General features: G+C 38.0%; 2 pseudogenes and 1 gene segment (V, D, J or C); 2 read left to right on the top strand and 1 right to left on the bottom strand.

Annotated features, from left to right (window-relative positions):
• Positions 1–1,060: 1,060 nt before the first annotated feature.
• Positions 1,061–1,502, bottom strand: LOC102819335. The segment is given in 2 exon segments: positions 1,061–1,371; positions 1,457–1,502. Coding segments are annotated over 2 exon segments (357 nt in total).
• An 8,713-nt stretch (positions 1,503–10,215) lies between these two features.
• Positions 10,216–10,825, top strand: LOC102818964 (annotated as a pseudogene).
• Positions 10,826–22,976: 12,151 nt separating this feature from the next.
• Positions 22,977–24,222, top strand: LOC102834386 (annotated as a pseudogene).
• The last annotated feature ends 1,311 nt before the right edge of the window (positions 24,223–25,533 follow it).

Genomic DNA, 25,533 nt, shown 5'->3' with positions numbered 1-25,533 from the left:
GAATAATTGATGCATTTGTTTAATGATATTGGAGGAGAATATTGAGAGTTTTCATTGACTGCCAAAATAACACACAGATCTTTGTTGACCAAAGTATAGGAAGAGTTCTCCTTGGAAGTAACATTTGTAAAGGTGGCCCAGGATGGGACAGTATTTCATTCTGTTGTACATAGGGTCATTATGAGATGTTACAAACTCGATGGCACCAAGCAACAACAACATTAAGTGCCATTGAGTCGATTCCAACTCATAGCCACTCAGTTTATGGTTTCTAATGAGCAGCTGGTGAGTTTGAGACATGAAACTTGCAGTTCAAACCAATCTTGTTGTCCAATGTTTATCCTACAGTACCATGCTAGGAATAACAAACAGCATCTTGATAAATGGAGAAAACATTGAAGTCATCAAAGATTTCAAATTGCTTGGCTCCACAATCAGCACTCAAGGAAACAACAGTCAAAAAATCAAATGACATATTTCGTTGTGCAAATCTGATACATAGACCTCTTTAAAGAGTTCAAGAGCAAATATATCAGTTTGAGGACTAATGTGCATGTTAATCAAGCCATGATATTTTTAATACAATTATATGTATGTTAAAGTTGGACAATGAATAAGGAAGTCAAAAGATTAATTGATTCATTTGAATTATAATATTGTAGAAGAGTATGGATTTTCAGAAGAACAAACAAAGATGTCTTGAAAGAAATACACCTAAGAAACAGATGGCAAGACTTTGTCTTTCATAGTTCAGACATGTTGCCAGGAGGGACATCATACTTGATAAAGTGGAGGATCAGGCTCCCACCAAGAAGAATTAACACAGTGACAGCAACAATAGTTTCAAATGTAACAACAATTGTGAGGATGGTTCAGGCCCAAGTAATGTTTTGTTCTGTTGTGTACAGGATAGCTATGTGTTAGAAATGACTCAATGATACCAAATAGCAATAATCACAATAAAAAAAGAAAGCCTGAAGCATAATTGTCCCCATCATCTTTAGAGACTTTAGAATCTGGCTTTTCATTCAGAGTTTCTGACACACTCAGGATATGGTTATCAAACTGTGTCTCTCACACAGTAATACATGGCAGTGTCCTCAGAGCTCAGAATGCTTAGATCCATGTAGGCTGTGCTTGTGGATATTTCTATGGTCATGGTGACTCTGCTCTGGAAATTCTGTGCGTAGCTTGTTCCACCACTGCTTGGATTAATATACCCTATCCACTCAAACCCATGTCCAGGCATCTGCCGCACCCATTGTATACCATTGCTAGTGAAGGTGTATCCAGGAACCTTGTAGGAGACCTTCACTGATGACCCAAGTTTCTTCAGTTCAGACTGCACCAGCTGGACCTGGGAAATGCCACCTGCTGAGAGCAGATTGGGATGGATGAAATTCGCCTTGAGCACCCAAAATGCTTTCCCCATCCCTGAGATTGGAAACCATTTTACCTGTAGCTGTTGCAACCAATAAGAGGATTCTCCAAGTCCAATCCATAGTTAGAGAGCTATTTTCCCAGAACTTTTAATAGAGAGTGGTGTGGTTTTGTTTGGTACTCTGGGAACACATATATATCCTTATATGACATAATAGACTTCATATTATTTACATATTCATTATGTAGAATATTTAAGGCTTAGGTCTGTGACCCACCTGAAGAACATATTTATTTTTAAATGATTTAAAAGACAAAACAGCCAAACAAGCAAGGAATGTTAAAGATGCAAATCATGGGGTTTTGGTTCTTCAAGTCCTACTTGGGAACTTGGATCCTCTACCACATCCTTAAACTCTGGGTGTGTGGTACCCCTCACTCTAAGAAACAGTGAAGCAGAACAACCATATTTCTCTCTGTGTCATTTCTAATTCTGTCTGAAGCCAGAAATAAATAAGGGTTAGACATAAGAAATCAAGTTTTACCTTTGGATATGATCCTACTGCATTTAAGTTGAGGTGTTAGATTGAAATTGTGTTGTTGTTGTAGCTGCCATCAAGTCAGTTCCAACTCACAGTGAATCTATGTAAATGAGTTTAAAACACTATTGGTCCTGTGCAAACCTCACATCCTTACTCTTGAGCCACTGTGTCAATATACCTCATTGAGACTGAGATATGGCCTGTAAAAAATTGACATACATTAAGTCAGTTATTATAATCCCACATTTTACTAAAACAGATTTCAGAATCATTGTTTGGGAAAATAAAGGCTCTGGTATATGGAGAAAAGCAATAGAGTCTGTCAAGAATATATTTCAAGCTCACAAGTAATAAAAATATTTGATGGTACACTGGTATTTTTATGGTTAGATGCGAAATTTCCATTTAATTTCAAGCTCCCCAGACCACCCATTAAATAGATACTTTCCACATACTTTGGATAATAGATTGTAGCTTTTGGACAGTCACTCCCCTTTTTGTCATCTAAAGTTGGCATGATAATTTAAACATTATTATTATTATGATTATTGTCTTAGGTGTTCTTTTGTCTTTCACTTTTGATGGAGTAGTTGTGGGGACCACCAGTAGAACAGTTTGTATCCTAAAAATTAGTTTTAAAAAGTATGTTTCATGCTTATTCCTAAGAGGAAACCCCCTAGCCTGCAAGAAACCATGACCAAACTTCCTACTTCTACTCCATATTTTCTGTATGGTCTTTGTGCCACCTGAAGGCCAGGCAACCCTTTGCAGGTTCACTCATTGCCTGACGGGGTCCTGTCTTGACAGAAGAGTGGTTTCACGAAGTAGGGAAATCTGGCGGAGAAAGAGAAAGACAAAGCAGACACAAAGAAGACAGACACACAAATTTGATGCAAGCTGAAAGGCAGGCTGGTCTGTAAACATTGCATTGCCTTGCATTGCATGCAGCACTCACTCTACCTCAGTCTTTTATTTTCCTTTTTCAGGGAGGGATTTTTCAGATAAGATAGGATACAGAACTGAAATGTGATTAATAATTCAAAACAAGACATAATAATTCATAGGAACAAATTTTAAAATATGCATCACAATTGTCTCAAGGATAGTTAACGTGCTTTTAGCACTTAATCTCTCATGGGTAAAGGTGAAAAAGATTTAAAAGGTCATAGAAGGCTTAAAGTAAGGTTTTGGAAGGGAATCAAGCTGTCTTTGTATACTTTGCAAACAAAAGCTCATGTTTTTGTTTGTGAACATGATCTCAAATACCTGGCTTCATTTATCAACTAATAATTCTTTCTTCTTTACTCTTACAATTCCAGAGAAGATGAGAGATGATTCTCAACCTTTCTAAGAAGGTGAGGTCTCGCTTCCACATTCCTTTTCTTCTTTCCAGGTTCTACATCTAAATGCAACATCGCATTTCTATATACTTCCAGGAGGAAGGAGAGCATCTGGGTTAAACCCCAGAGGGAGTTTGAGGGGGCTGCCACTATTGTCCTCTAATAAATACTCCCAGAATTTACCAATCTACTTTGTTTACAAACCTTGAGTAAAAAATATACCTGTTCTTGGCCTTTCTGAGTCCTCTGAGGAGACTTTTTACTATCTCGGCTTTAGAGGGGTTTTGGTCCCATTGTTGTATATGGACATCAAAGGCTCATGCTTCAGGTTAATATCAAGATGCAGTCTTGACATGCATCCCAGTTGGCTATTGCTTGTTCCTCAAAAAGATTTGTTCCCAGGACTCTACGCACTGCCAACACAGTGGAGACATTAAGAGAGGCATATAAGAAACCATTTTCTCAGAAGCTACAATTATTGGAGTTAGAAGCATAGAATGAACAACAAGACCAAAGAAAATTATACAGAGGTAGCCCACCAGTGAGTTTGCAAAAACCTATGAACCCGGGACTTCAGGGGGTCACTTCCTTGGCCCTCATGGTCCATGGCTCGCAATCATGAGTAGGGGCCTCGGGATTGGATTTTCATCCATCTTGTCACAGGGCCACAGCTTCTCAGTGCTTGCATATGTCGTGTCCAACAATTGCCTGGTTTTATACTGTCTTCTCTATTTTGATCTCTCACAGTAATTTACTGATGAGTTCTCAGTTCTCATGATGATCATTTCTAAGTGGAGATTGGTGCTCTTTTTGTTGGTACTACTTAGGTTGACAGTGGGCAAATGGCTGTGATGATTTTCACATGGTTGTAGATGTGGACCAGCTATTCCAGACACTTATTCAACTCACTCTCTCCAGTATGTACTCACTGTAGACACTCAGCTGTGGGTCAGCACAGTGCTATCACTAAAGTAGAGGTCACCCAGGGCTGTAATTCATGGAAAACATCTCTGGTTGAAAGAACAACCTGGACTCACCCTACTCCTGAGTTCAATACCTTGTGAATTTTACTTCATTCCTATGTAGTGCATACAGTGAAGAAGTCTAGTACTGGATTTTTATTTAAGTCTTTATTGAGAGTTGAGTGAAAGTTTACAGGGCAGTCATCAGTGTTATAGTCAACAAACCGTACACCTTTTTTCATTACAATAACTATAATCCCCTCCACAAACCATCAGTTATCAGTATTTCTCTCTTTTCACTTTAGCTCTTTTTATTTTTTTTTAACACTCAATCATATATAATAATTTATACCACCAATGGGCAATTTCTGAAAGTCTGTCTCTTGACTGCCAGCTTTCAGTCCCTTTCTTTCCATGAATCTAGAGTCCTTAGCTGCTCCTTCTCTCCAGGTCCCATCTCTATCTCCATCTCTGTTGTCGTTGCTTCTCTGAATAAGGTCTCACATTGCACTTGCATTCTTCTCCCTTGATGGTCCTAGAGTCCTTTGTTTCTGTACTGTAAGATTAACTACTTCCCCATTTTTGTTACAAAACTTCTACCTTTATGATTGTGACAGTCGCAATTAGTCATGATAATAATCACTCATTATTGAATCATAAGAATCTTATCCCCATCTATTTTTAGAAGACCCATCTAGAAGAGAAGAAACCTATTCAGTGGGGACTCTATTTTTTTTTTTCTCTCTCTCTCTCTGTGTCTCTCTCTCTCTCACACACACACACTTAAACTAAACTCCCTCTTGAAATCTTGTAAGTCAGTAACTCTGTGCCTATATCACCCCCTCATTTTAAGGAGCCAATGATAGCTTCTTATTGTTGTTGTTGTTAAGTACCATGGAGTCGGTTCCGACTCATAGTGACCCTGCCCAGGGTTTCTGAGGCTGTAAATCTTTACAGGAGCAGAAAGCCTCATCTTTCTCCCATGGAACCGCTGGTAGTTTCGAACTGCCGACCTTGAGGTTAGCAGCCCGATTCATAACCACTATGCTACCAGAGCTCCGTGGTTACAAATTGAGCTGCTAACTTCAGGGTCAGCAGTTCAAAACTACCAGCAGTTCCGTGGGAGAAAGATGAGGCTTTCTGCTCCTGTAAAGATTTACAACCCTGGAAACCCTGTACAGGGTCACTATGAGCTGGAACCGACTCCATGGCACATAACAACAACAACAATTTCTAAGTTGTGCATCCCTATCTACCCTATATACAGAGGGAATAACATTGATATTTGATGTGAAGACACCTTCCCTCTCTGTTAGTATATAGAGTTTCTATCTCCATGAATATAGATCAAGTTAATTAAATTGTAGCAATTTACCATCATTTATCAAAAATTGTTGTTTTTGTTGTTTTATCTTCCTCTAGTTGAGTTCTAATTATCAAGCCATTGAGGCTAGGTTAAATAGGTAATATCTGTAAGTTTGGGTGTTCTTGTGCATCTCCCCTCACTTCATATCAGCTGGATGTTTCACTCTTAGCTATAGCCCTCTGTGGCTATGTCCTTGTCTGTGGACTCAGGTGTCCTCAGGTCTCACCACACTTTGGACCAACCAGCCCTTCCTCTTCTCTCTCTCATCTCCAGACACAGGAGTCTATGGAGCATGGTTGAACTCAGTCCATTTCTTCATTGCTGCCTTTCCCCCCTTCCATTCACCAGTAGTCATTGTCTTTTATGGGGGAAAAAAGGGGATTCCTTTGAATAATCATTGATCATGCTGTTGTTAAGTGCTATTGAGTCAATTCTGATTCACTGTGACTCTGTACAGGGTTTATAAGCAGTGGATTATGGATTTGAACCTCTTAGCTTTGGTTAGCAGTCCAGGGTTTATCCTACAGTGCCACATCTGGTGTCTCCTTTGTTTTCTGTCCAGATCACTGAATGCCAAATGGGACCTGTTGAAAATCCTGGACTGTGTTCCTCTCCCAGAAATGTAGGTATCGGAAAACTTTACAGGTCTTCATCATCACAAGAAAAGACCCATTTGTGTGTCCTCCCACTGTATATCAAAGTCTGGCTTTGGATGGAATGAGAGAAAACATTTGCTTGGGGGAGTTAAGTTGTGGCAATGACAGCATTCAGGAAAATGTGATTTCTTATGGATATTTATTGTGTGCTTTTGTAGCATAGTGGTTACAAATTGGGCTGTGAACCACAAAGTCAACAGTCTGAAACTACCAGCTGTTCTGTGGAAGAAAGATGAAATTTTCCACTCCTGTAAAGATTTACAGCCTCAGAAACCATGTATAGGGTCGCTGTGAGTCAGAACCAACTCCACGGCACATAAGAACAACAAACTCTTACTACCCATAATCTTATTTAATCTTTAGACAAGAACAAAAATTATAAGTGTAAATGTAATTATCATTTTCATTTAACACATTTAAAACTACAAAATGGCGATGAATTTACATAAAGCTCTTCTGGTTTTCTATCGGTCTGTGTTTGGACTTTCTCCAAGGCTAAGGCAAGATATAATTTAGAAGAATAAAATAACTGAGGACCAGGTCATTCCACATGACACAGTGTTTTTGCCGTGTGCATCTTTCTATTCACGTTCAGTGTCTTGTAGCAGTTACTTCATGAATATACTTGAATCTGAGAGAGAGGAGACAGTGTTGCTATTCTTTCTTGAATGTGAACTGAACAACCAAGATTATGTTAAAGTTTTTAGCATACCTATAGATTATCAATTTATGGTGCATGTTACATTTAATGGACTTGAAAAAGAAAAATAAAACAAAACACTTTTTATTGTGAATTTGGGGAAACAAAATTAATGGAAGAGATGAGGAAGTAAAAGAGTTGAACAAAAAACTTTAAAGGGTAGTTCAAGAAGGCATTGCTTACTTCAAATGGATCTTTTCTGAAAGTGAATACCATAAACATGCCTATTTGTGCTTTATTGATTACACAAAGGCTGTATGGATCAAAACAAACTATAAGTACCATTGCAAAGAATGAGTATATGAGAGCACTTAATTGTGCTCATGAAGACTTACACATAAACTAAGACGTAGTTGTTGAAACATAATAAAGGGAATTGAATGCTTTAAGCTCAGGAAAAGTATGCACTAGGGCTGTTTCATTTAACCATACATGTTAAATGTATATAATAATCATGTATCATGAGAAGATGGATTGTATGAAGAAGAAAATGGCACCTGGAATGGAGGAAATCTCATGAACAAACTGTGGCATGCAGATGATACAACATTGTCTGCAGGAACCAAAGAAGACTCAAAATACTTACTGATGAAAGTCAAAGCCTTCAGTATAGAAAGATTAAGAATAGCACCAGAGAAAGGTGGGGCTTGATGGCAGATAGGGTAGAGGTGCAATGAAGATCTCCATCACAGAATACCAGGTGAAGTGGTTTCAAGGGAGTGCTCCAAAACTCTGAACCACATAGGTAGAGATATTCAAATGTTTGAAGGCTTATAGCTAGTGGAACTTGTAGCGAAGCAAGAAATCTTGGAGCAAACAGATCCACCACAGACTAACACCTGCAGGAACCTCAGAGCAAAGGTGGACACTATTCTTTGTTTTGATTTTTTTTTTTTTTTTAATCTTTTAATTGGTCTCTCACTATCTGGGCACCTCCATTCTGGAAACTAGAGGGGGAGCCTGAGCTAGTGGACACTGCCTGCCCCACCACTGCAAGGTTCTTCTATTATGCATGTGCACAGATCCTCTCAGCATTTAAAGACATGTTATTGTTGTTGTTGTTAAATGCAGTTGAGTCTACTCCCACCCATAGCGACCCTGTACAGGATTTCAAAGGAGCAGCTGGTGAGCTTGAACCACCAACCTTGCAGTTCAAATGCTTTGCAGTCTGATGCATTAACCCACAGCACCACACCAGGACTTCAATTAAAGGGACAGTCAGTGGTCACCGCTTAAAAGCAGCAGTACAAAACAGCAACATCTGGACCTGAACTGTTTGGTGGTGGTGTGTCGTGAAATCAGTACCAACTCATAGTGACCCTGCATATGGTTTCCAAGACTATAAATCTTTGCAGGAGCAGAGGGCCTTGTCTTTCTCCCATGCAGCAACTGGTCGTTTCAAATTGCTGACCTTGAGGTTACCAGCCTGACTTGTAATCACTAAGCTACCAGAGTGCCTTATTAATAGGGAAAAGGCCAGAACAGGGAGTGTGGAAAGGGAGAGAGATTAAAAACAAAAGAGGTTGAAAATTAAATCCTAAGGTACAGCATAAACAACCAACAATGGCATCTTTAAAATTATCAGTCAATGTTGAAGGCAAAAAGCTGAAAGAGGGAATTAAAGTCATACTCATATTGGGCTACAGATTTCTCTCTCTCTATCTTTCCTCTCCATTTTCCACTTTTATGGACTACAGTATCCAATCTGGGTTTTTTTGTTTTTGTTTTTTTTGTTTGTTTTTTTTGTTTGTTTTTTTTGCTGTTGCTGTTTTGTTTTTGCCTCACCGTTTTACCTTTAGAGGTCTCTTTCTCTCCCTTATATTACCCAAAAAGAGACAGCAAATGCAGATATATACTCAGGCTACAATCACGCCTTATAAGACCCCACAACCCAGGTAAAAACCAATACCAATTTCCATACACTAGGGAGGCAGACAACACCTGCAAAATTACTCTAAGTTAAACAATAAAAAGAGTGAAAAGGGAAACCCACCTCCCGATCACATGTGCCTGGAGGCAATCATAAAACATTAAAAAACACCAAAGCACACATTCAATTAAGTATTAACACCACAGCTAATAACTGAACATGTCCAAGAAACAAAAACAGATGACCCCAGAAGCACATGTCCAGAAACAAGATTAAATGCATGAGACAAATGACCTAGAGATAGACCAGGACTCCATTCTGGAAGAAGGACAAGCCCTGGAAATGCCTGAGAAGGAATTCAGAAAAATGATTATAAAATGTATCAAAACACTTTACAATGGAGTTGAGAAAAATGAGGAAGAAACCAGGAAAGCACTACAGGAACAATCAAATAAAATAGATACATCATTGGAAACAATTCAAAACCTATAGAAAGAGGTCCAAATGATTAATAATAGAATATCAGAAATAGACAGTACACTGAAAGGGCAAAGGAGTAGAATAGAAGATATGGAAGGCAGAAATAGTGAACTGGAAGACAAATCTCTCAATACTACTAAGATAGAAGAGCAAGCAGGAAAAAAAAAAGGATAAAAAAATCTGAAGAAGGCTTAAGATCCATGCTGGACAACATGAAGAGAAATAACAAGAATTATCGGCATTCCAAAAAGGAAAAATCACACAAGTCAAGAGTGGAGGTAGTTGAAGAACTGCTGGAAGAAAATTTCTCTAACATCCTGAAAAGTGAAAAGATAAGCATTCAAGAAGCTCAATGAGATCCATCTGGAGAGCTGAGGGTGAAGATACAAACTGTGTTTACTCCTGATTTCCTTGCTCATCAAAACCACCAAATCAACTTATTAACCCTTATAAAGGCAGGATACTGTGGCAGAGGGCAGTTCTGTGGTTTATTGGTCACATATTTATGGAGTTTCTGAAGGGCAGTGGATATTACTGCTTGACACAGCACGACCTCTATGCAAACAACTGAACTGTAGAAATTCATTACTACTCCAACAAGAAGCCCCATAAGAGCAGTGAACCTGGACACAGAAGTGTTGAATTGAAATCCCTGGAGCAATTTTAAAGAGTTCTGGCATGAATGGGGTAAACCTCAGTGCACTTCCTTTCTATTTCCTCAGTATTACTTGATTGAAGAATGGATGCTTCTTGTTAAGAGGTTCATTTCATTTTCCATTACTCTCAACACCATACTGAAAGCACTGAGAATTGCAAGTGGGGTATTTTGAAGTAGACTTCAGTTTCATTACATAATTTCTGTATTCAAGTTTAAAAAAATTATTTCATAACTGTATTGAATTTTTAAAACAAAATCAACATGGCTCGAATGAACCACCCAGCTCCTGTGGAAGTCACATACAAGAACATGGGATTTCTTATTACACAAATTCCAACCAATGCGACCTTAAATAAATTTGTAAAGGAACTTAAGAAGTATGGAGTTACCACAATAGTAGGAATATGTGAAGCAACTTGACACTGCTCTTGTAGAAAAAGAAGAAATCCATGTTCTTGATTGGCCTTTTGATGATGGTGCACTACCATCCAACCAGATTGTTGATGACTGGTTAATTCTTGTAAAATTTTAGTTTTGTGAAGAACCTGGTTGTTGTATTGCTGTTCATTGTGTTGCAGGGCTTGGGAGAGCTCCAGTGCTTGTTGTCCTAGCATTAATTGAAAGTGGAATGAAAAATGAAGCTGCTGTACAGTTCATAAGGCAAAAGTGACATGGAGATTTTAATAGCAAGCTACTTTTATATTTGGAGAAGTATCATCCTAAAATGCGTTAGCGCTTCAAAGACTACAATGGTCATAGAAACAACTGTTGCATTCAATACAAATGGGTGCCTTATGGTATTACTTTGGAAGTGGAACTTGGGACAGGACCTAGTTTTTCATGCATATTTACCAACATGTTAGCTTGGTGAATAAAGCTTCCATAAGAATATTGAAAGCAGTTTTTCCAGGTTTGACAGAATTGCATTCAGCCTCTCTGGACTTTTAGCAAAGGTTTCTTACTCTTTAGCATTCAGAATGTCATTATCATTTGTACCAACTGACCTTTCCTGAAATCATGCAATATATATATATGTTTTATTGTGAATTGTGATAGTTTATATGGGAGAACATTAGTTTTACATTCATTCTATTATACATTGTTTCATTGCCATAGTTACCATCCCGTCCATGCATCATCACCCAACCAAAGGGTATATCCTGCAAGCCTGCCCCCATGGTCCTCAGCACACAGCCCATTTCCCTCTCTGTATCTCAAGTCCCCAGCCACTCCATCACTCCATGTCATCTTCTCTGCCTCCATCTCAGGCCTCACTGCTTCTTAGGGTAGGGTCCCACTCTCCGCTCTTCTCCCTTGATGTTCCCAGGGCCGTCTGCTCCTAGACTGAAATGTTAATCACTCCCCTCCTTGCTAGAATATGTCCACCTTTACATATCCAACCCTCACAATCAGTCCTGATAACAATTATTCACTTGTATCACAAGACACTCGTCTGCATTTCATTTCATCAGCCCTTCCTGGACATGCTGCATACGATTCAATGGAGACTCTACCTTCGTTCCATGCCTTCTGGATTTAGGTTCCCTCTTGAAAGCTTGTAAGCCAGTCACTTCTTGCCTTTGTCTCCCTCCCCCCATTTTGGGTAGTCAATGTCCAAGTTGCCCATCCCTGTCTACTCTTTGTGTGGAGGGGGTGGGAATAATTCTTGCAGCAGGGATTTGTTTCCTCTTTTGAGCTACTGCATTTATAGGTGTAGGACAAGTTTATCAAATTGTATCAGATGATGCTTTTTTCTTCTTTGGGTTGAGCTTTGATCATCCAGTCATTGAAGCTAGGTCAAGTGGGTATCATCTGCAAGTGTTGGTGTTCTTGCGTCTGTCTGCCCTCTTCTTATCAGCTGGATGCTTCACTCTCCACTCTAGTCCTCTGTGGCTGTGTCATTGACTCTGAGCCCATGAGTCCCCAGGTCTTGCCACACTGCTGGCAGACCAGGTCTCCATCTGGGTTCACAGGAGTCTGCTGAATGATGAAGGACTTAGCTCGCCGCTTCATTGATGTTCTTCCCTCACTTCCCCTTATGGGTAATGTGTGTGGTCACCAATCAGAGAGTGTGTTCCCATTGTGTCTTAGTCTTGGAAGAGGATTTGCACTGAGAGGACCTTACCACCTGCCTTGATGTCTCCTGGGCAACTGACTTGCACGCTGTTGTAGTAAAAGTTGGACTGCCCTTATTGTTTTGTATTTTTCCTGTAAGTCTTTCTTTCAAGAAGTATCTTCTGGTTTTCTAGCTGCTCCAGGCTGGTCTGCTCATCCTTTCAAGTGGAAAATTTTCCATCTTTGAAGAGCTGGTTGTGGTTCAGGCTTCCACCTATAGTCTTATGTAATGCAGAGGCTCCTCAGGAAACATCCTTCAATGGACACATTGTAGCCCCATTTTAGTTATTCCAATCAGTTATAGGCAGAAGACAGACTTACAAGCTAACTATGGTGATATTTCTGGCTATTCCTTTCTCTCCCCCTCCAGTGTCTATTGTATAATATAATGCATGGAAAACCAAGGTTCAAAAGACAGCCAAGCATCTTAACATTATTCCCCCCTTTTCTCCATTACAACCATGTCTCAATCTCTGTATCCCAGAGGCCTGTTGTTCTAAGGCTGTGCCTACATCATTTTTTTTTACCTCTGTCCCATTTAGCCCATTCATACCTGTCTAATTGTTCTCCCATATGCTTTATTCTTCCATTCTTTTCTCCCAACTTGTATATTGCCCCCTCCCCAACACCCAAACTATCCTGTGTCTATTTCCTGCCTTGTGTTCCACCTTCCCCTCCCGCCCCTAACCCTACACTTACATCCCAGAAACCAGTTAAGAGTTCACTTTAGTGGATTAGTATGGGTTCTTTCCCTTAGTCTTTTACAGTAGTGATCCTATGCAGTATTTCTACGTTTGTGAGTGACTATTTTCACTCAACATAATTTCCTCAAGATTCATCCATGTTAGGTAGTGGCATGCAGTTTCCTTGTTATTTTTCAAGGTAGCATAATGCTCCATTGTGTGTACGTACCACATCTTGTTTATCCATTCTTCAGTTGATGGCCACTTTGGCTGACTCCATCTTTTTGCTATTGTAAATAGTACAGCTATGAACATTGGTGTCCATATATCTTCCCATGCTGTGGCTCGTTTTTCTTGTGGGTAAATACCAAGTGGAGGAATTTCTGGATCATATGGTATTTCTATTTTCAAACTTCTGAGGAAGCAACATATTGCTTTCCAGAGAGGTTGGACCATTTTGCAGTCCCACCAGCAATGCAGGAGTGTCCCAGTCTCCACCAGCATTTAGTGTCCTCAACTTTTTTCATCTTTGCTGTTATTGTTGGTGTGAGATGATATCTCATTGTTGTTTTGATTTGCATCTCTCTAATGGCTAGTGATCGTGAACATTTCTTCATAAGTTTGTTGGCTGCCCGGATCTCCTCCCTGGTGAAGTGTCTGTTCATACCCTGTGCCCATTTCTTAATTGGGTTATTTGTCTTACTTTTATAGATGTGTAGCATTTTCCTATATATTTTAGAAATGAGACTCTTATCCGATATGCCGTTGCAAAATATTTTTTTTCCCAGTCTGTGGGTTCCCTTTTTACTGTCTTGGTGAAATCTTTTGATGCACACAAGTTTTTAATTTTTAGTATGTCCTACTCGTCTATTTTGTCTATTTTTGTTTGTGGACTTTTCTAAATCTGTGGCAGTCTGTATATACCCTGAAGTAGTGCCCTCACATTTGTCCCTATTTTTTCATTGATGATCTTCATAATTTTGGGGTTCACATTTAGATCTTTAATCCATGTTGAGTTTATTTTTGTATAGGGCGTGATGCAAAGGTCTTGTTTCAGTCTTTTACGTATCACTTTCCAGTTCTGCCAGCACCATTTATTAAAGAGACTGTATGTTCCCCATGCAATGTGCCTAGGTACTTTGTCGAAGATCATTTGGCTGTAAGTGGTTGGGTTAAAATCTGGATTCTCGATTGTGTTCCATTGATCAATGTCTCTTTCATTTTACTAGTACCAGGCTGTTTTGACCACCATAGCCATGTAGTAAAGTTTGAAATCGGAGAGCGAGAGTCCTCCAACTTGTTCTTCCTTTTAAGCAGTGCTTTGTTTACCCTGGGTCTCATTCCTTTACATATAAAATTAGTAATTGTCCTTTCTATCTCTTTGAAGAATGTTGTTGGAGTCTGGATTGGGATTGCATTGTATGTTTAAGTTGCTCTGGGTAGTATTGACATTTTCGCTATGCTAAGTCTTCCTATCCAGGAACATGGTATGTTCTTCCACTTCTGTAGGTCTCTTTTGGTTTATGCAGCATTCTTAAAAGACTTTAAATCTATTGCCATGCCAGAATTTTTTCAATATATAATAAATTTAGTGTGAATAGGTGCCAAAATATCTCACACAATACATGTATACTTTTAGTATCATACAGAACTAAAAAATCCCAGGAACTATTAACACTCAACCTTTATATGGTTAATTCCTTCAGTCATTTCAAACTTTGAAGTTAGAACCTATATGGTTGTTTACCTGCTAAGATTGTGTTTACATCTCCCATATTTAGATTTGCTCAATCATTTATTTTCATTTTTATTTCCACCAAGTTTTAACAATGATTATTTAATGTCTTTCTATAAATTTCATTTTTTAAAAGCCCTACATTGTACAGAAGCACATGTCTTTAATGTATCCAGACCAAAAAAACAAAAAGTCTTACAGTTAATTTAATGTTTGCACTTTGGCGTGCAACTTAACAGGGAGGACCTCAAAAGAACTGGAGTGGACTATTAAATTTTGTAGGAAAATGTTGCCATTGCTTTGTGCAGAACATGTAGAATAGGTTCTTTAATTTAGTGTATATTTTTTTTAAGAGCTAGAGATGCTTTGTTATTATAGCTAAAACTATTCTTAATCATACAATTTTTATATCTTTGTGGGGTTTTTTTTTTCCCTCATCAGTTGGAATTCATTTACCAACTTTGTTTGAAGTGTGATTTTTCCCCCTTTCCAATTTCTTGCAAAATAAATAAATAAATAAAAAGTGGGTTTCTGTTAATGAATTGAACAGACTCTAATTTTTATATGCCTTTTGAGCTGTGTAGCTTAATATTTGGATATTTGGTAATTTGTTTTATTATGTAATTGATAAAATGGTAATGTGTATTACTGTTAGTTCAATCATATATTTATACTTTCTGGGAATGTGTGGTTACAGTTCTGTGGGAGAAATAATTTGTCAGTGTTCACCAGCTTGTAAAAACCTAGTTGCTAGAGCTTAAACATCTAAATAAATGATAAAATACAAAGAAAAAAACAAAAAAAACAAAACTGAAGTTCAACAAACCCCAGGAAGAATAGATCCCTAAAGATAATCACGAACACACATAATAATCAAGCTCTCCAAAATCAAAGATAAGGAGGCAATCCTGAAAGCAGCTAAGAAAAAGAGTAGCATTATATACAAAGGCAAGCAAGTCAGATCTCTCAGCAGAAACCATGCAGGCAAGAAGGTAACAGGGAAACATATATAAAGCCCTGAAAGAAAAAAAAACTGCCAACCAAGAATCCTTTATCCAGAAAAGCTATCAATCAAATACAACAGTGTAATCAAAACATTCCAGGACAAACAGAAGCTAAGGGATTTTGCCAAAGGCAACTCTGCACTACAAAACATCCTAAACGGAGTTCTGTGAACTGAGAGCCAACAAGAACAGAAAACAGCCAGAGATTGACATATGTGGCAACACCTCCCAGAACTCAATTGACAGATGGAGAAGTTGAGCACAGAGCAAAGCTGTAAGAACAAACTCAGAGAATCTGGGAGGTCAATCTATGATCAAAACAATTACAACGTGAAAGAAGGTAAGCACATAGGAAAAGAGATCCAGATGGTGAGAAGGTCAGGTAGATTGCAGGATAAAATAGACTACACTAAATGTAGGGAAAAGTTAATGGAATATAAGATAATCTCAAAGAAAATGAACACTTCACAATATACCAAGAAAATGAAAATTCAAGAACATGGAAACATTAAAACTATGAGGAAACTGACAAGAAAGAACACAAAAACCATGAACTCAGCACAGGAAGACATGCAGAACAAAGAAAACAACAGCACCAAAGAAAAACAAACAAACATAATGGCAGCAATTAATCCATACCTACCAATAATTCCACTGAATGTAAATGGATTAAATACACCAGTTAAGAGATGGAGGGTGCTGAATGGATAAGAAAACAAGATCCTTCAATATGCTGTCTGCAAGAGACACATCTTATACACAGAGACAATAACAGATTAAAAGTCAAATGATGAAGAAAAATATAGGTTTTAATGTAGTCAGACAGAAAAATTAACATTAATCCATTGTATTGTTTTTAACTTGCATAGCTCTGATTAAAAATGTTTGCCCCTAATTTGAATGTTGCTTTTTTTAAATTTTTTTAATGCCATCGAGTTCATCTGAATCATACAGACCTTGTATAGTGTTTCTGAGGAGCACCTGGTGGACTTGAACAACCAACCATGCAGTTATTTGTCTAGTACCTATCCTAGAGGGCCACACCAAGACCTCTAATCTGAAAATAATGCAATGAAAATATAAACACACGAAATCTTAAAGAGTGAAGTGATATGAACTTTCCCTAAACTCTAAGAATAAGACAAAATTTCTGCTATTCTTTCTACTGCTATTTTTCCAGTGCAGAGTCTTGGTGTGGTGCTGTCGGTTAATGCGCCAGACTGCAAAGCTGTTTGAACTGCAAGATTGGTAGTTCAAGCTCACCAGCATCTCCTTGGAAACCCTATACAGAGTCGCTATTGGTGGAACTGATTCAATGGCACTTAACAACAACAACAACGTATTGCCAGTGCAATCAGGAAACAGAAGAAAGTAAAACAAATAAACAAGAGTTCTGAATAAAAACAAAAGGAGTAAATTATAAAACTGGGTGAGCTTGATGACACAAAAATATACTAGGAAAATATGAAAGTATTAAAGAGTTAATTAAGTGGGATCTTTTGAGAAAAGGTCTACGTACAAACGCAGCTGTGTCTCAACATTTAGCAAAAGTGAAATTAAAGCACTTTTGTAGGATCTGTTGGGTGATAAAGGGTAACTGAAGAACATCCCAATTTCTTCCGTTCTATAAGCATACAATAAGGAGCTCTGGTAGTGTAGTGGTTACAAATCGGGCTGCTAACTTCGAGGTTGGCAGTTCAAAACTACCAGATGTTCCGTGGGAGATAGATGAGGCTTTCTGCTCCCGTAAAGATTTTGTAGCCTCGGAAACCCTGTGCAGAGTCACTATGAGTCGACTCCATGGTAGTTAACAACAACAGCATAAGCATATAAGACCTAAAGCTTCCAATTTTTCTCTTCCAGACCCAAAGTTGTACAGCTTCAAAGGGTTTTTCAGTCATAGAAGAAAGCAGAGATCAGTGAGAGAGAATACCTTTCCCTTCCATTTCCTTATCTATTGCTCTCCCCAACACCTGAGCTATGATATGACTATACCCTACCCTGTGATCTACCATGCCCTCGCCACCCTCCTGGGAACCACCTAATTTTTTTCTTCTTCTTCTTTTAGTTGGGTATCTTTTCTTAAAAATTTTACAATAATGGTCTTATGCATTATTTTCCTTTTCTGACTAATTTCACTCAGCATAATGTCCTCAAGGTTCATCCATGTTGTACTGTAGTTTGTAGCTTCACTGTTGTTCTTAAAGATAGCAGATATTCCATTGTGTGTATTACCAAAGCTTGTTTAGGCATTCTTCCATCAATGGGCACTTATGTTGTCTCCATCTTTTTGCTATTGCAAATAGTGCTGAGAAAAACATTGGTATGCATGTAACTACTCATGTCATCTTTTGTATTTCTTGTGGATATATACCAAGTAGAAAAATTGCTAGATCATATGGTATTTCTATTTCCAACTTTTTGAGTAAACACCATATCATTTTCCAGAGTGACTGAACCATTTTACATACCCACCAGCAATGTACGAAGATCCGTGTTTCTCCACATCCTTGCCAGCATTTATTGTTCTCTGTTTTTTTTTTTTTTTTTTTTTTTAATTGAACTTTTCTGTTATTGCTGATGTGAGATGATATCTCATTGTTGTTTTTGTTTGCATCTCTCTTATGTCTAATGATCATGGATATTTCTTCACATGTTTGTCGGCTACCCAATTCTCTTCCTTGGTGAAGTGTCTGTTCATGTCCTGTGCTCATTTTTTAATTGGATTATTTGTCTTCCACTTGTAGAGGTGTTGTATTTTCCTATAGATTTGAGAGGTTTGCTATGTTGTCTCAAAAAAAATTTTTTTTCCCTTTATGTGGGCTCCCTTTTACTCTTTTGGTAAAATATTTTGATGCACATAAGTTTCCAATGTTTAGGATGCCCCAAATCATCTATTTTGTCTTCTTTAGTTAGTGCAATTCTATCTATGTTTGGTAGTCTATGTGTGCCCTATATTAGAGCCCTTAAATTTGTTCCTATTTTTTGATTGATGACCTTCATAATTCTGGGATTTACATTTAGGTCTTTAATCCAAGTTGCGTAGATTTTTGTACATGATATGATATAAAGGTCTTATTTTAATAATTTGCATACTGGTTTCCAGTTTGGGCAGTTTCTTGATAAAAGAAATAATTTATTATGGTTATTTGGGGAGGAGGAAATGATTGATGCACTAGAGGATAGACATGCATTGACATGGGTGACAGGGCAGACAATATATAATGGGAGGCATGGCTTTTGTGTGTTGCTGTGATTCTGGAGGCTCTGCCAGGATATTTTAAATAAAAGCAGAATCATCCATGGTGGTCAGGTTTCAGCTGAACTTCCAGACAATCACAGATTAGGCAAAAGGAGAAACAGAAGATTTCTTAATACTTAGTCACTGAAAATCTTATGAATAGCAGTGGAACACTGTCAGAACCAGATTATTGAATACTGAAACATAATGAAAAGCACCAAAATTTAATCAAATATAGTGCAGGAATGTAAACAACTTGGGTTGGATGGAACTTAAAATGTGATTGGGGAAGAGCTGAATCTTCAAAGTACAGTTGACTGTAATGATGTGAATGAAGTAAAGCACTTAAGATCTTCATTTGATCTTCACAATTTATATTGTGAATTGTGTCCCAACAACTATAAAAAGCCATGAATAGTCAGAACATGGAATGTATGCATTGTGAATCTAGGAAAAGTGGAAATAGTAAAAAATGAACAGAACTCATAAACATCAATATCCTAGGCATTAGTGAGTTGAAATGGACTGGTAATGATCAGTTTGCATTTGATAATCGTGTGGTTTACTATACCAGGAGTGATAAATTGAAGAGGAATGGTGATGCACTGATAATAATAAAGAACATATCAAGATCAGTTGTAAACCATAACTCTGTCTGTGATGGTATAATATCCATACTCTTGCAAGGAAGACCATTTAATACTACTAAATTCACATTTACACACTAACCACTTCTGCAAGTGATGATGAAACTGAAGAATTCTACCAATTTCTTCAGTCTGAAATTGATCAAACATGCAATCAAGATTGATTGATAATTACTGGCAATTACAATTCAAAGGTTGAAAATAAACAGGAAGGATCCTTAGTTGGAAAATATGGCCTTAGGGATAAACACGATTGGGAGATCACATGATAGAATTTTGTAAGACCAATAGCTTCTTCATTGCAAATACCTGTTTTAACAATGTAAAAAATGACTATATGCATGGACCTCACTACGTGGAATACACAGAAATCAACTTGACTACATCAGTGGAAAGATATGGTGGAAAAGCTCCACATCATCTGCCAAAACAAGGCAAGAGGAGACTGTGGAACAGACTGTATCACACTAGGAGTAACAATTGCTCATTTGCTACTCAACCTTAACCTGGAGAAAATGAAAACAAGTCCATGAGAGCCAAAATATGTCCTTGAATATGTTCCACCTGGATTTAGAAATCATCTGAAGAACAGATTTGATACATTAGATACTAACAATCAAAGACCAGAAGACTTCTGGGATGTAATCAAGAACATCATACAGGAAGAAAGCAAAAATTTCATTTAGAAGACACAAAAGAAGAGAAAGACCAAAATGGATGTAAGAAGAGACTCTGAAACTTGATCTCCATAGTAGAGATGAGAAAGCAAATGGAAGAAGAGGCGCAGAACTGAACAGAAAATTCCGAAAGTCAACTCGAGAAGACAGTTAACTATTTATATTGAAAATCTGCAAAGAAATTGAGTTAGAAAATCAAAAGGAAATAACATGCTCAGCATTTCTCAAGTTGAGGGAACTGAAGGAAGATGTAAACCTCCACATACAGAATTGAAGTACTGTATGTGCAAAATGTTGAATAATGTAGAATGCATCAAAAGAAGATAGAAGGAATATATAATCACTGTATCAAAAAGAAAAGGTTCAACCATTTCAAGACGCAGCATATGATCAAGAGCCAATGATTTTGAAGGAAGAACTCCAAGGTGCATTGAAGTCACTGGCAAAGAAAAAGGCAACAGGAATATATGGAACACAAATTGAAATCTTCTAATGAACTTATGTAGCACTAGAAGTACTCACTTATCTATGCCAAGGAATTTGGAAGACAACGATCTAGCCAAACGACTGGAAGAGATCCATATTTGTACCCATTCCAATGAGAGATGACCAAACGGAATGCGGAAATCATCAGACAATATGATTGATACTCCATGAGAGTAGAGTTTTACTAAAGTTAATACAGAAACAGCTGTAGTTATACATTGAGAGAGAACTTCCAGAGGTTCAAGCTGGAATCAGAAGAGGATGTGGAATGAGGGATATCATTGCAAATGTCAGATGGATCATGGATGAATGCAGATAATACCAGAAACATGCTTACCTGTACTTTATTGATTATGAAATATGTTTTGATTTTGTCGATCTTGACAGTCTGTGGACAACATAGACTGCTATGTGAAATGCATATTCCAGAACAATTAGTTGTGCTCATGAGGATCCTGCACATAGACCAAAAGGCTATGTTCAATCAAAACACGGGAACACTGAATGGTTAAAAATTAAGAAAGTTGTGCTCCAAGTTTATGTTCTTTAACCATACATACTAATTTATACTGCATGCTAAGAAAATCATGTTGGATTATATGAAAATATATATATATGGCATCAGGATAGGAGGAACACTCATTAGCAACTTGTGATATGCAAATGATATAAACTTGCTTGTTGAAAATGAAGAAGACTTACAATGCTTACTGATGAAGATCAAACACCGCAAACCTCAGTATGGTTTCCATATCAATTTGAAGAAAACAAAATTACTCACCCCTGAACCAATAAGCATCTGTATAAATGGAGAAAACAATGAAGTTGTCAATGACTTCATTTTGCTCATATCAAACATCAACATTCATGGAAACAGCAGTCAAGAAATCAAACAACTTATTGAATTGAGCAAATATGATACATAGGACCTCTTGATAGTATTAAAGAGCAATGATATCAGTTTGGGGACTAAAGTGAGCCTGACCTAATAACCACATGTACATTTAAGAGTTGGACAGTGAGAGAAAGAGCGGTCCACAGAAAAACAGCGGAGCTTTGGATCTTGTTTAAGGTTCTGAACAAGAGTTTCCTGCACCGATTGAGAAGAAATATGTTTGTGGAAGCAAAACACGGTGATTTCTGAATCAATCTAGCCACTGCAGCCTGCAGCCAGAAGTCCTCAGGCTGGAGGGAAGGGCCACAGTCAAGTAGAGGCTGCAACCCAGTGCTAGAAGTCACAGAGATGCACTTCTGAAGGGAGAGGTATGACCGATTTTTCTTCTTTCACTTTGCATTTTTCATGCATTTCTCCTTTTCACCCCGATCACGCCCTCAATGCACAGCCCATATGCCATCAAAACTCCCAACCAAAAGAAGTTCAGGTGCAAATGGCTTCACTGGTGAGTTTTACCAGACATTCAGGGAAGAGTTGTCACCAATTCTAATCAAATTATTCCAGAATATAGAGGAGGATGGAAAACTTCCTAATACATTTTATGAAGCAAGTGTAACGCTCATACCAAAACCAGGGAAGGACATCACTAAGAAACAAACTTACAGACCAATAGTCCTCATGAACATAGTTCCAAAAATTCTTAACAAAATCCTAGCCAACAAGATCCAGCAGCATATCAAAAAAATAAGACATCATGACAAAATGGGATTCATATCAGCGATGCAAGGATGGTTCAACATTAGAAAAACAATCAATGTAATACACCATATAAACAACAAAAAAGAAAACAAACCACATGGTAATATTGATTGATGTAGAAAAGGCATTTGAAAAAATCCATCATCCATTCCTGATAAAAGCATTCAACAATATAGGAATTAAAGGGAAATTCCTCAACATAATCAAGAGCATATATACAAAACCAACAGCCTACATTACTCTCAATGGATAGAAACTGAAAGCCTTCCCTCTGTGAACAGGAACCAGATAAGGATGCTCTTTGTCACCGCTCCTATTCAATGTTGTGCTGAAAGTCTTAGTCAGAGCTATATGGTAAGATAGGGTAATCAAGGGCATCCAAATTGGCAAAGAGGAAGTAAAACTCTCTCTATTTTCAGATGATATTATCCTATATGAAGAAAACCCTACAGACTCAGTAAAAAAGTTACTAGACCTCATTGGAAGATTCAGCAAAATGGCAGGGTATAAGATGAGCATCCAAAAATCAGTTGGATTCCTCTATACCAATGACAACAGTGCTGAAAAGGACATTAGAAAAACAATACCATTTACAATAGCCACCCAAAGGATAAAATATCTAGGAATAAATATCCAGAGAATCAAAGGACCTATACAAAAAAACTACAGAACACTACTACAAGAAACCAAAAGAGACACATTTCTCCAGTGCTCCTAGGCTGTTGCAGCTTCCTGCCACTTTATGCTCCCTGAGCCACTCACCTTTGCTGTATTGCCAAGATGTCTCTTTCTAACAAGCTTACTCTGGACAAGCTGGGTGTGAAAGGAAAGTGAGTGGTTATGAGAGTGGACTTTAATGTTCCTATGAAGAACAACCAGATAAAAAACAACCAGAGGATCAAGGCTGCAATCCCAAGCATCAAATTGTGCTTCCACAATGGAGCCAAGTCAGTTGTTCTTATGAGACACCTTGACTAGCCTGATGGTGTCCCCATGCCTAACAAATACTCCTTAGAGCCAGTTGCTGTAGAACTCAAATCTTTGCTGGACAAGGATGTTCTTTTCTTGAAGGACTGTGTGGGTCCAAAAGTAGAGAAAGCCTGTGCTGATCCAGCTGCTGGTTCTGTCATCCTGCTGGAGAACATTTGCTTTCATGTAGAAGAAGAGGAAAGTGAAAAGATACTTCTGGGAATAAAGTTAAAGCCAAGCCAACTGAAATAGAAGCTTTCCAGGCTTCACTTTCAAGCTAGGGAATGTCTATGTCAATGATGCATTTGGCACTGCTCACCAAGCCCACAGTTCCATAGTGGGAGTGAATCTGCCACAGAAAACTGGCAGTTTCTTGTTGAAGAAAGATTTGAATTAATTCAAAGACTTGGAGAGCCCAGAATGACCCTTCCTGGCCATCCTGGGCGGAGCTAAATTTGCAGATAAGATCCAACTGATCAATAATATTCTGAACAAAGTCAATGTGATGATTATTGATGGTGGAATGGCTTTTACCTTCCTTAAATTAATCAATAACATGGAGATTGATACTTCTCTATTTGATGAAGAGGCAGCCAAAATTGTCAAAAACTTAATGTTCAAAGATGAGAAGAATGGTGTGAAGATTACCTTGCCTATTGACTTTGTCATTGCTGACAAGTTTGATGAGAATGCCAAAACTGGCCAAGGCACTCTGGTCTGTGTCTTATTTGCTAGCTGGATGGGCTTGGATTGTGGTCCTTAGAGCAGCAAGAAGTAAGCAGAGACTGTCATGTAGGCTAAGCAGATTGCGCGGAATTGACCTGTGGGGATATTTGAGTGGGAATCATTTGCTCAGGGAACCAAAGCCCTCATGGATGAGGTGGTAAAAGCTACTTCCAGAAGCTGCATCACTATCATAGGTGGTGGAAATACTGCCACTTGTGCCAAATGGAACATCGAGGATAAAGTCAGCCATGTGAGCACTGGGGGTGATGTTAGTCTGGAGTTCCTGGAAGACAAAATTCTTCCTGGGGTGGATGTTCTCAGCAGTGTTTAGTGATTTCCTGCCCTTTGGTTCCTGTACACATCATAAGTCAACTGAGTACTTTCTCAAGATTCTGCTACTGGCAAGAGATGAAGCACCAGGAACCCTTAAGACATATTTACAGCATCTCAGCTCATTATGGCACTCTGTATTTTCCCACATTCTTCAAGATTCCATTTAAATTTCTAGTGTGTAACTAGTGCTTTCTAGAATGTGTATATTTATATTTTGCATGTTAAAAGAAAGTGAGCTGTGTTAGCTTAGTTCTCTTTAAGTAGCTTACTCTGACTAACTATGTCATTGTATTATTACTGGAATGGAAATAAGAAATTCCAATATTAAGCAGGTATGGGGACAGAGTTGATCATCTATTAAATAAACAACATGATTGTCCATTTATAAAAAGCAAGCAAGCAAGCAAGAAAGAAAGGATCTACAAAAATGGAAGAATGTACCATGCTCCTGGATAGAAAGAGTTAACATTGTCAAAATATCAATAGTGTGCAAAGTTATTTACACATACAATGCAATCTCAATCCAGATTCCAAACACATTCTTCAAAGAGATGGAGAAAACAATTACATTTTTTTTTTTTTTTTTTTATGGAAAGGAAAGAGAACAAGGATAAGCAAAGCACTGCTTAAGAAGAAGAACAAGGCGGGAAGCCTCTCACTTCCTGATTTCAAATTTTACTACATGGCTACAATGGTCAAAACAGCCTTGTACTGGAATAATGAAAAATACGTTGATCAATGGAGCAGAATTGAGATTCCAGAAACTAACCCATCCACATACAGACAACTGATTTTCCACAAAGGGTCTAAGTATATTGCATGGGGAGGAGATAGTCTCTTCAACAGATGGTGCTGGCAGTACTGGAAAGCGATATGCAAAAGAATGAAACAAGACCTCATGCCTTATACAAAAATGAACTCAGCATGGCTTAAATACCTAAATGCGAATCCCAGAATTACAAAGATCATCAATGAAAAAAAGTGACAAATGTGAGGGCTCTAATACAGGGTGTACAGAGACATGAAACATTTTGAAACTTACACAAACAAAAATAGAGAAAATTGATCAAAAGAGTAAAAAGGAAGCCCACATAATGGGAAAAAATATTTGACAACAACACATCAGAAAAGCGATTCATTTCCAAAATATATAGGAAACTAACTGTCTGGCCAACTGAATGGAAGAGATCAATGTTTATGCCCATTCCAAGGAGAGGTGACCCAACGGAATGCGGAAATCATTGGACAATCTATTTGATATCTCAAGCGAGCAAAGTTTTGCTAAAGGTAATACAGAAACGGCTACAAT

This window comes from Chrysochloris asiatica, unplaced genomic scaffold (genome assembly GCF_000296735.1).
Source record: "Chrysochloris asiatica unplaced genomic scaffold, ChrAsi1.0 scaffold00260, whole genome shotgun sequence".
Classification (NCBI taxonomy): domain Eukaryota; kingdom Metazoa; phylum Chordata; class Mammalia; order Afrosoricida; family Chrysochloridae; genus Chrysochloris; species Chrysochloris asiatica.
This window is presented reverse-complemented; position numbering and strand designations above follow the sequence as displayed.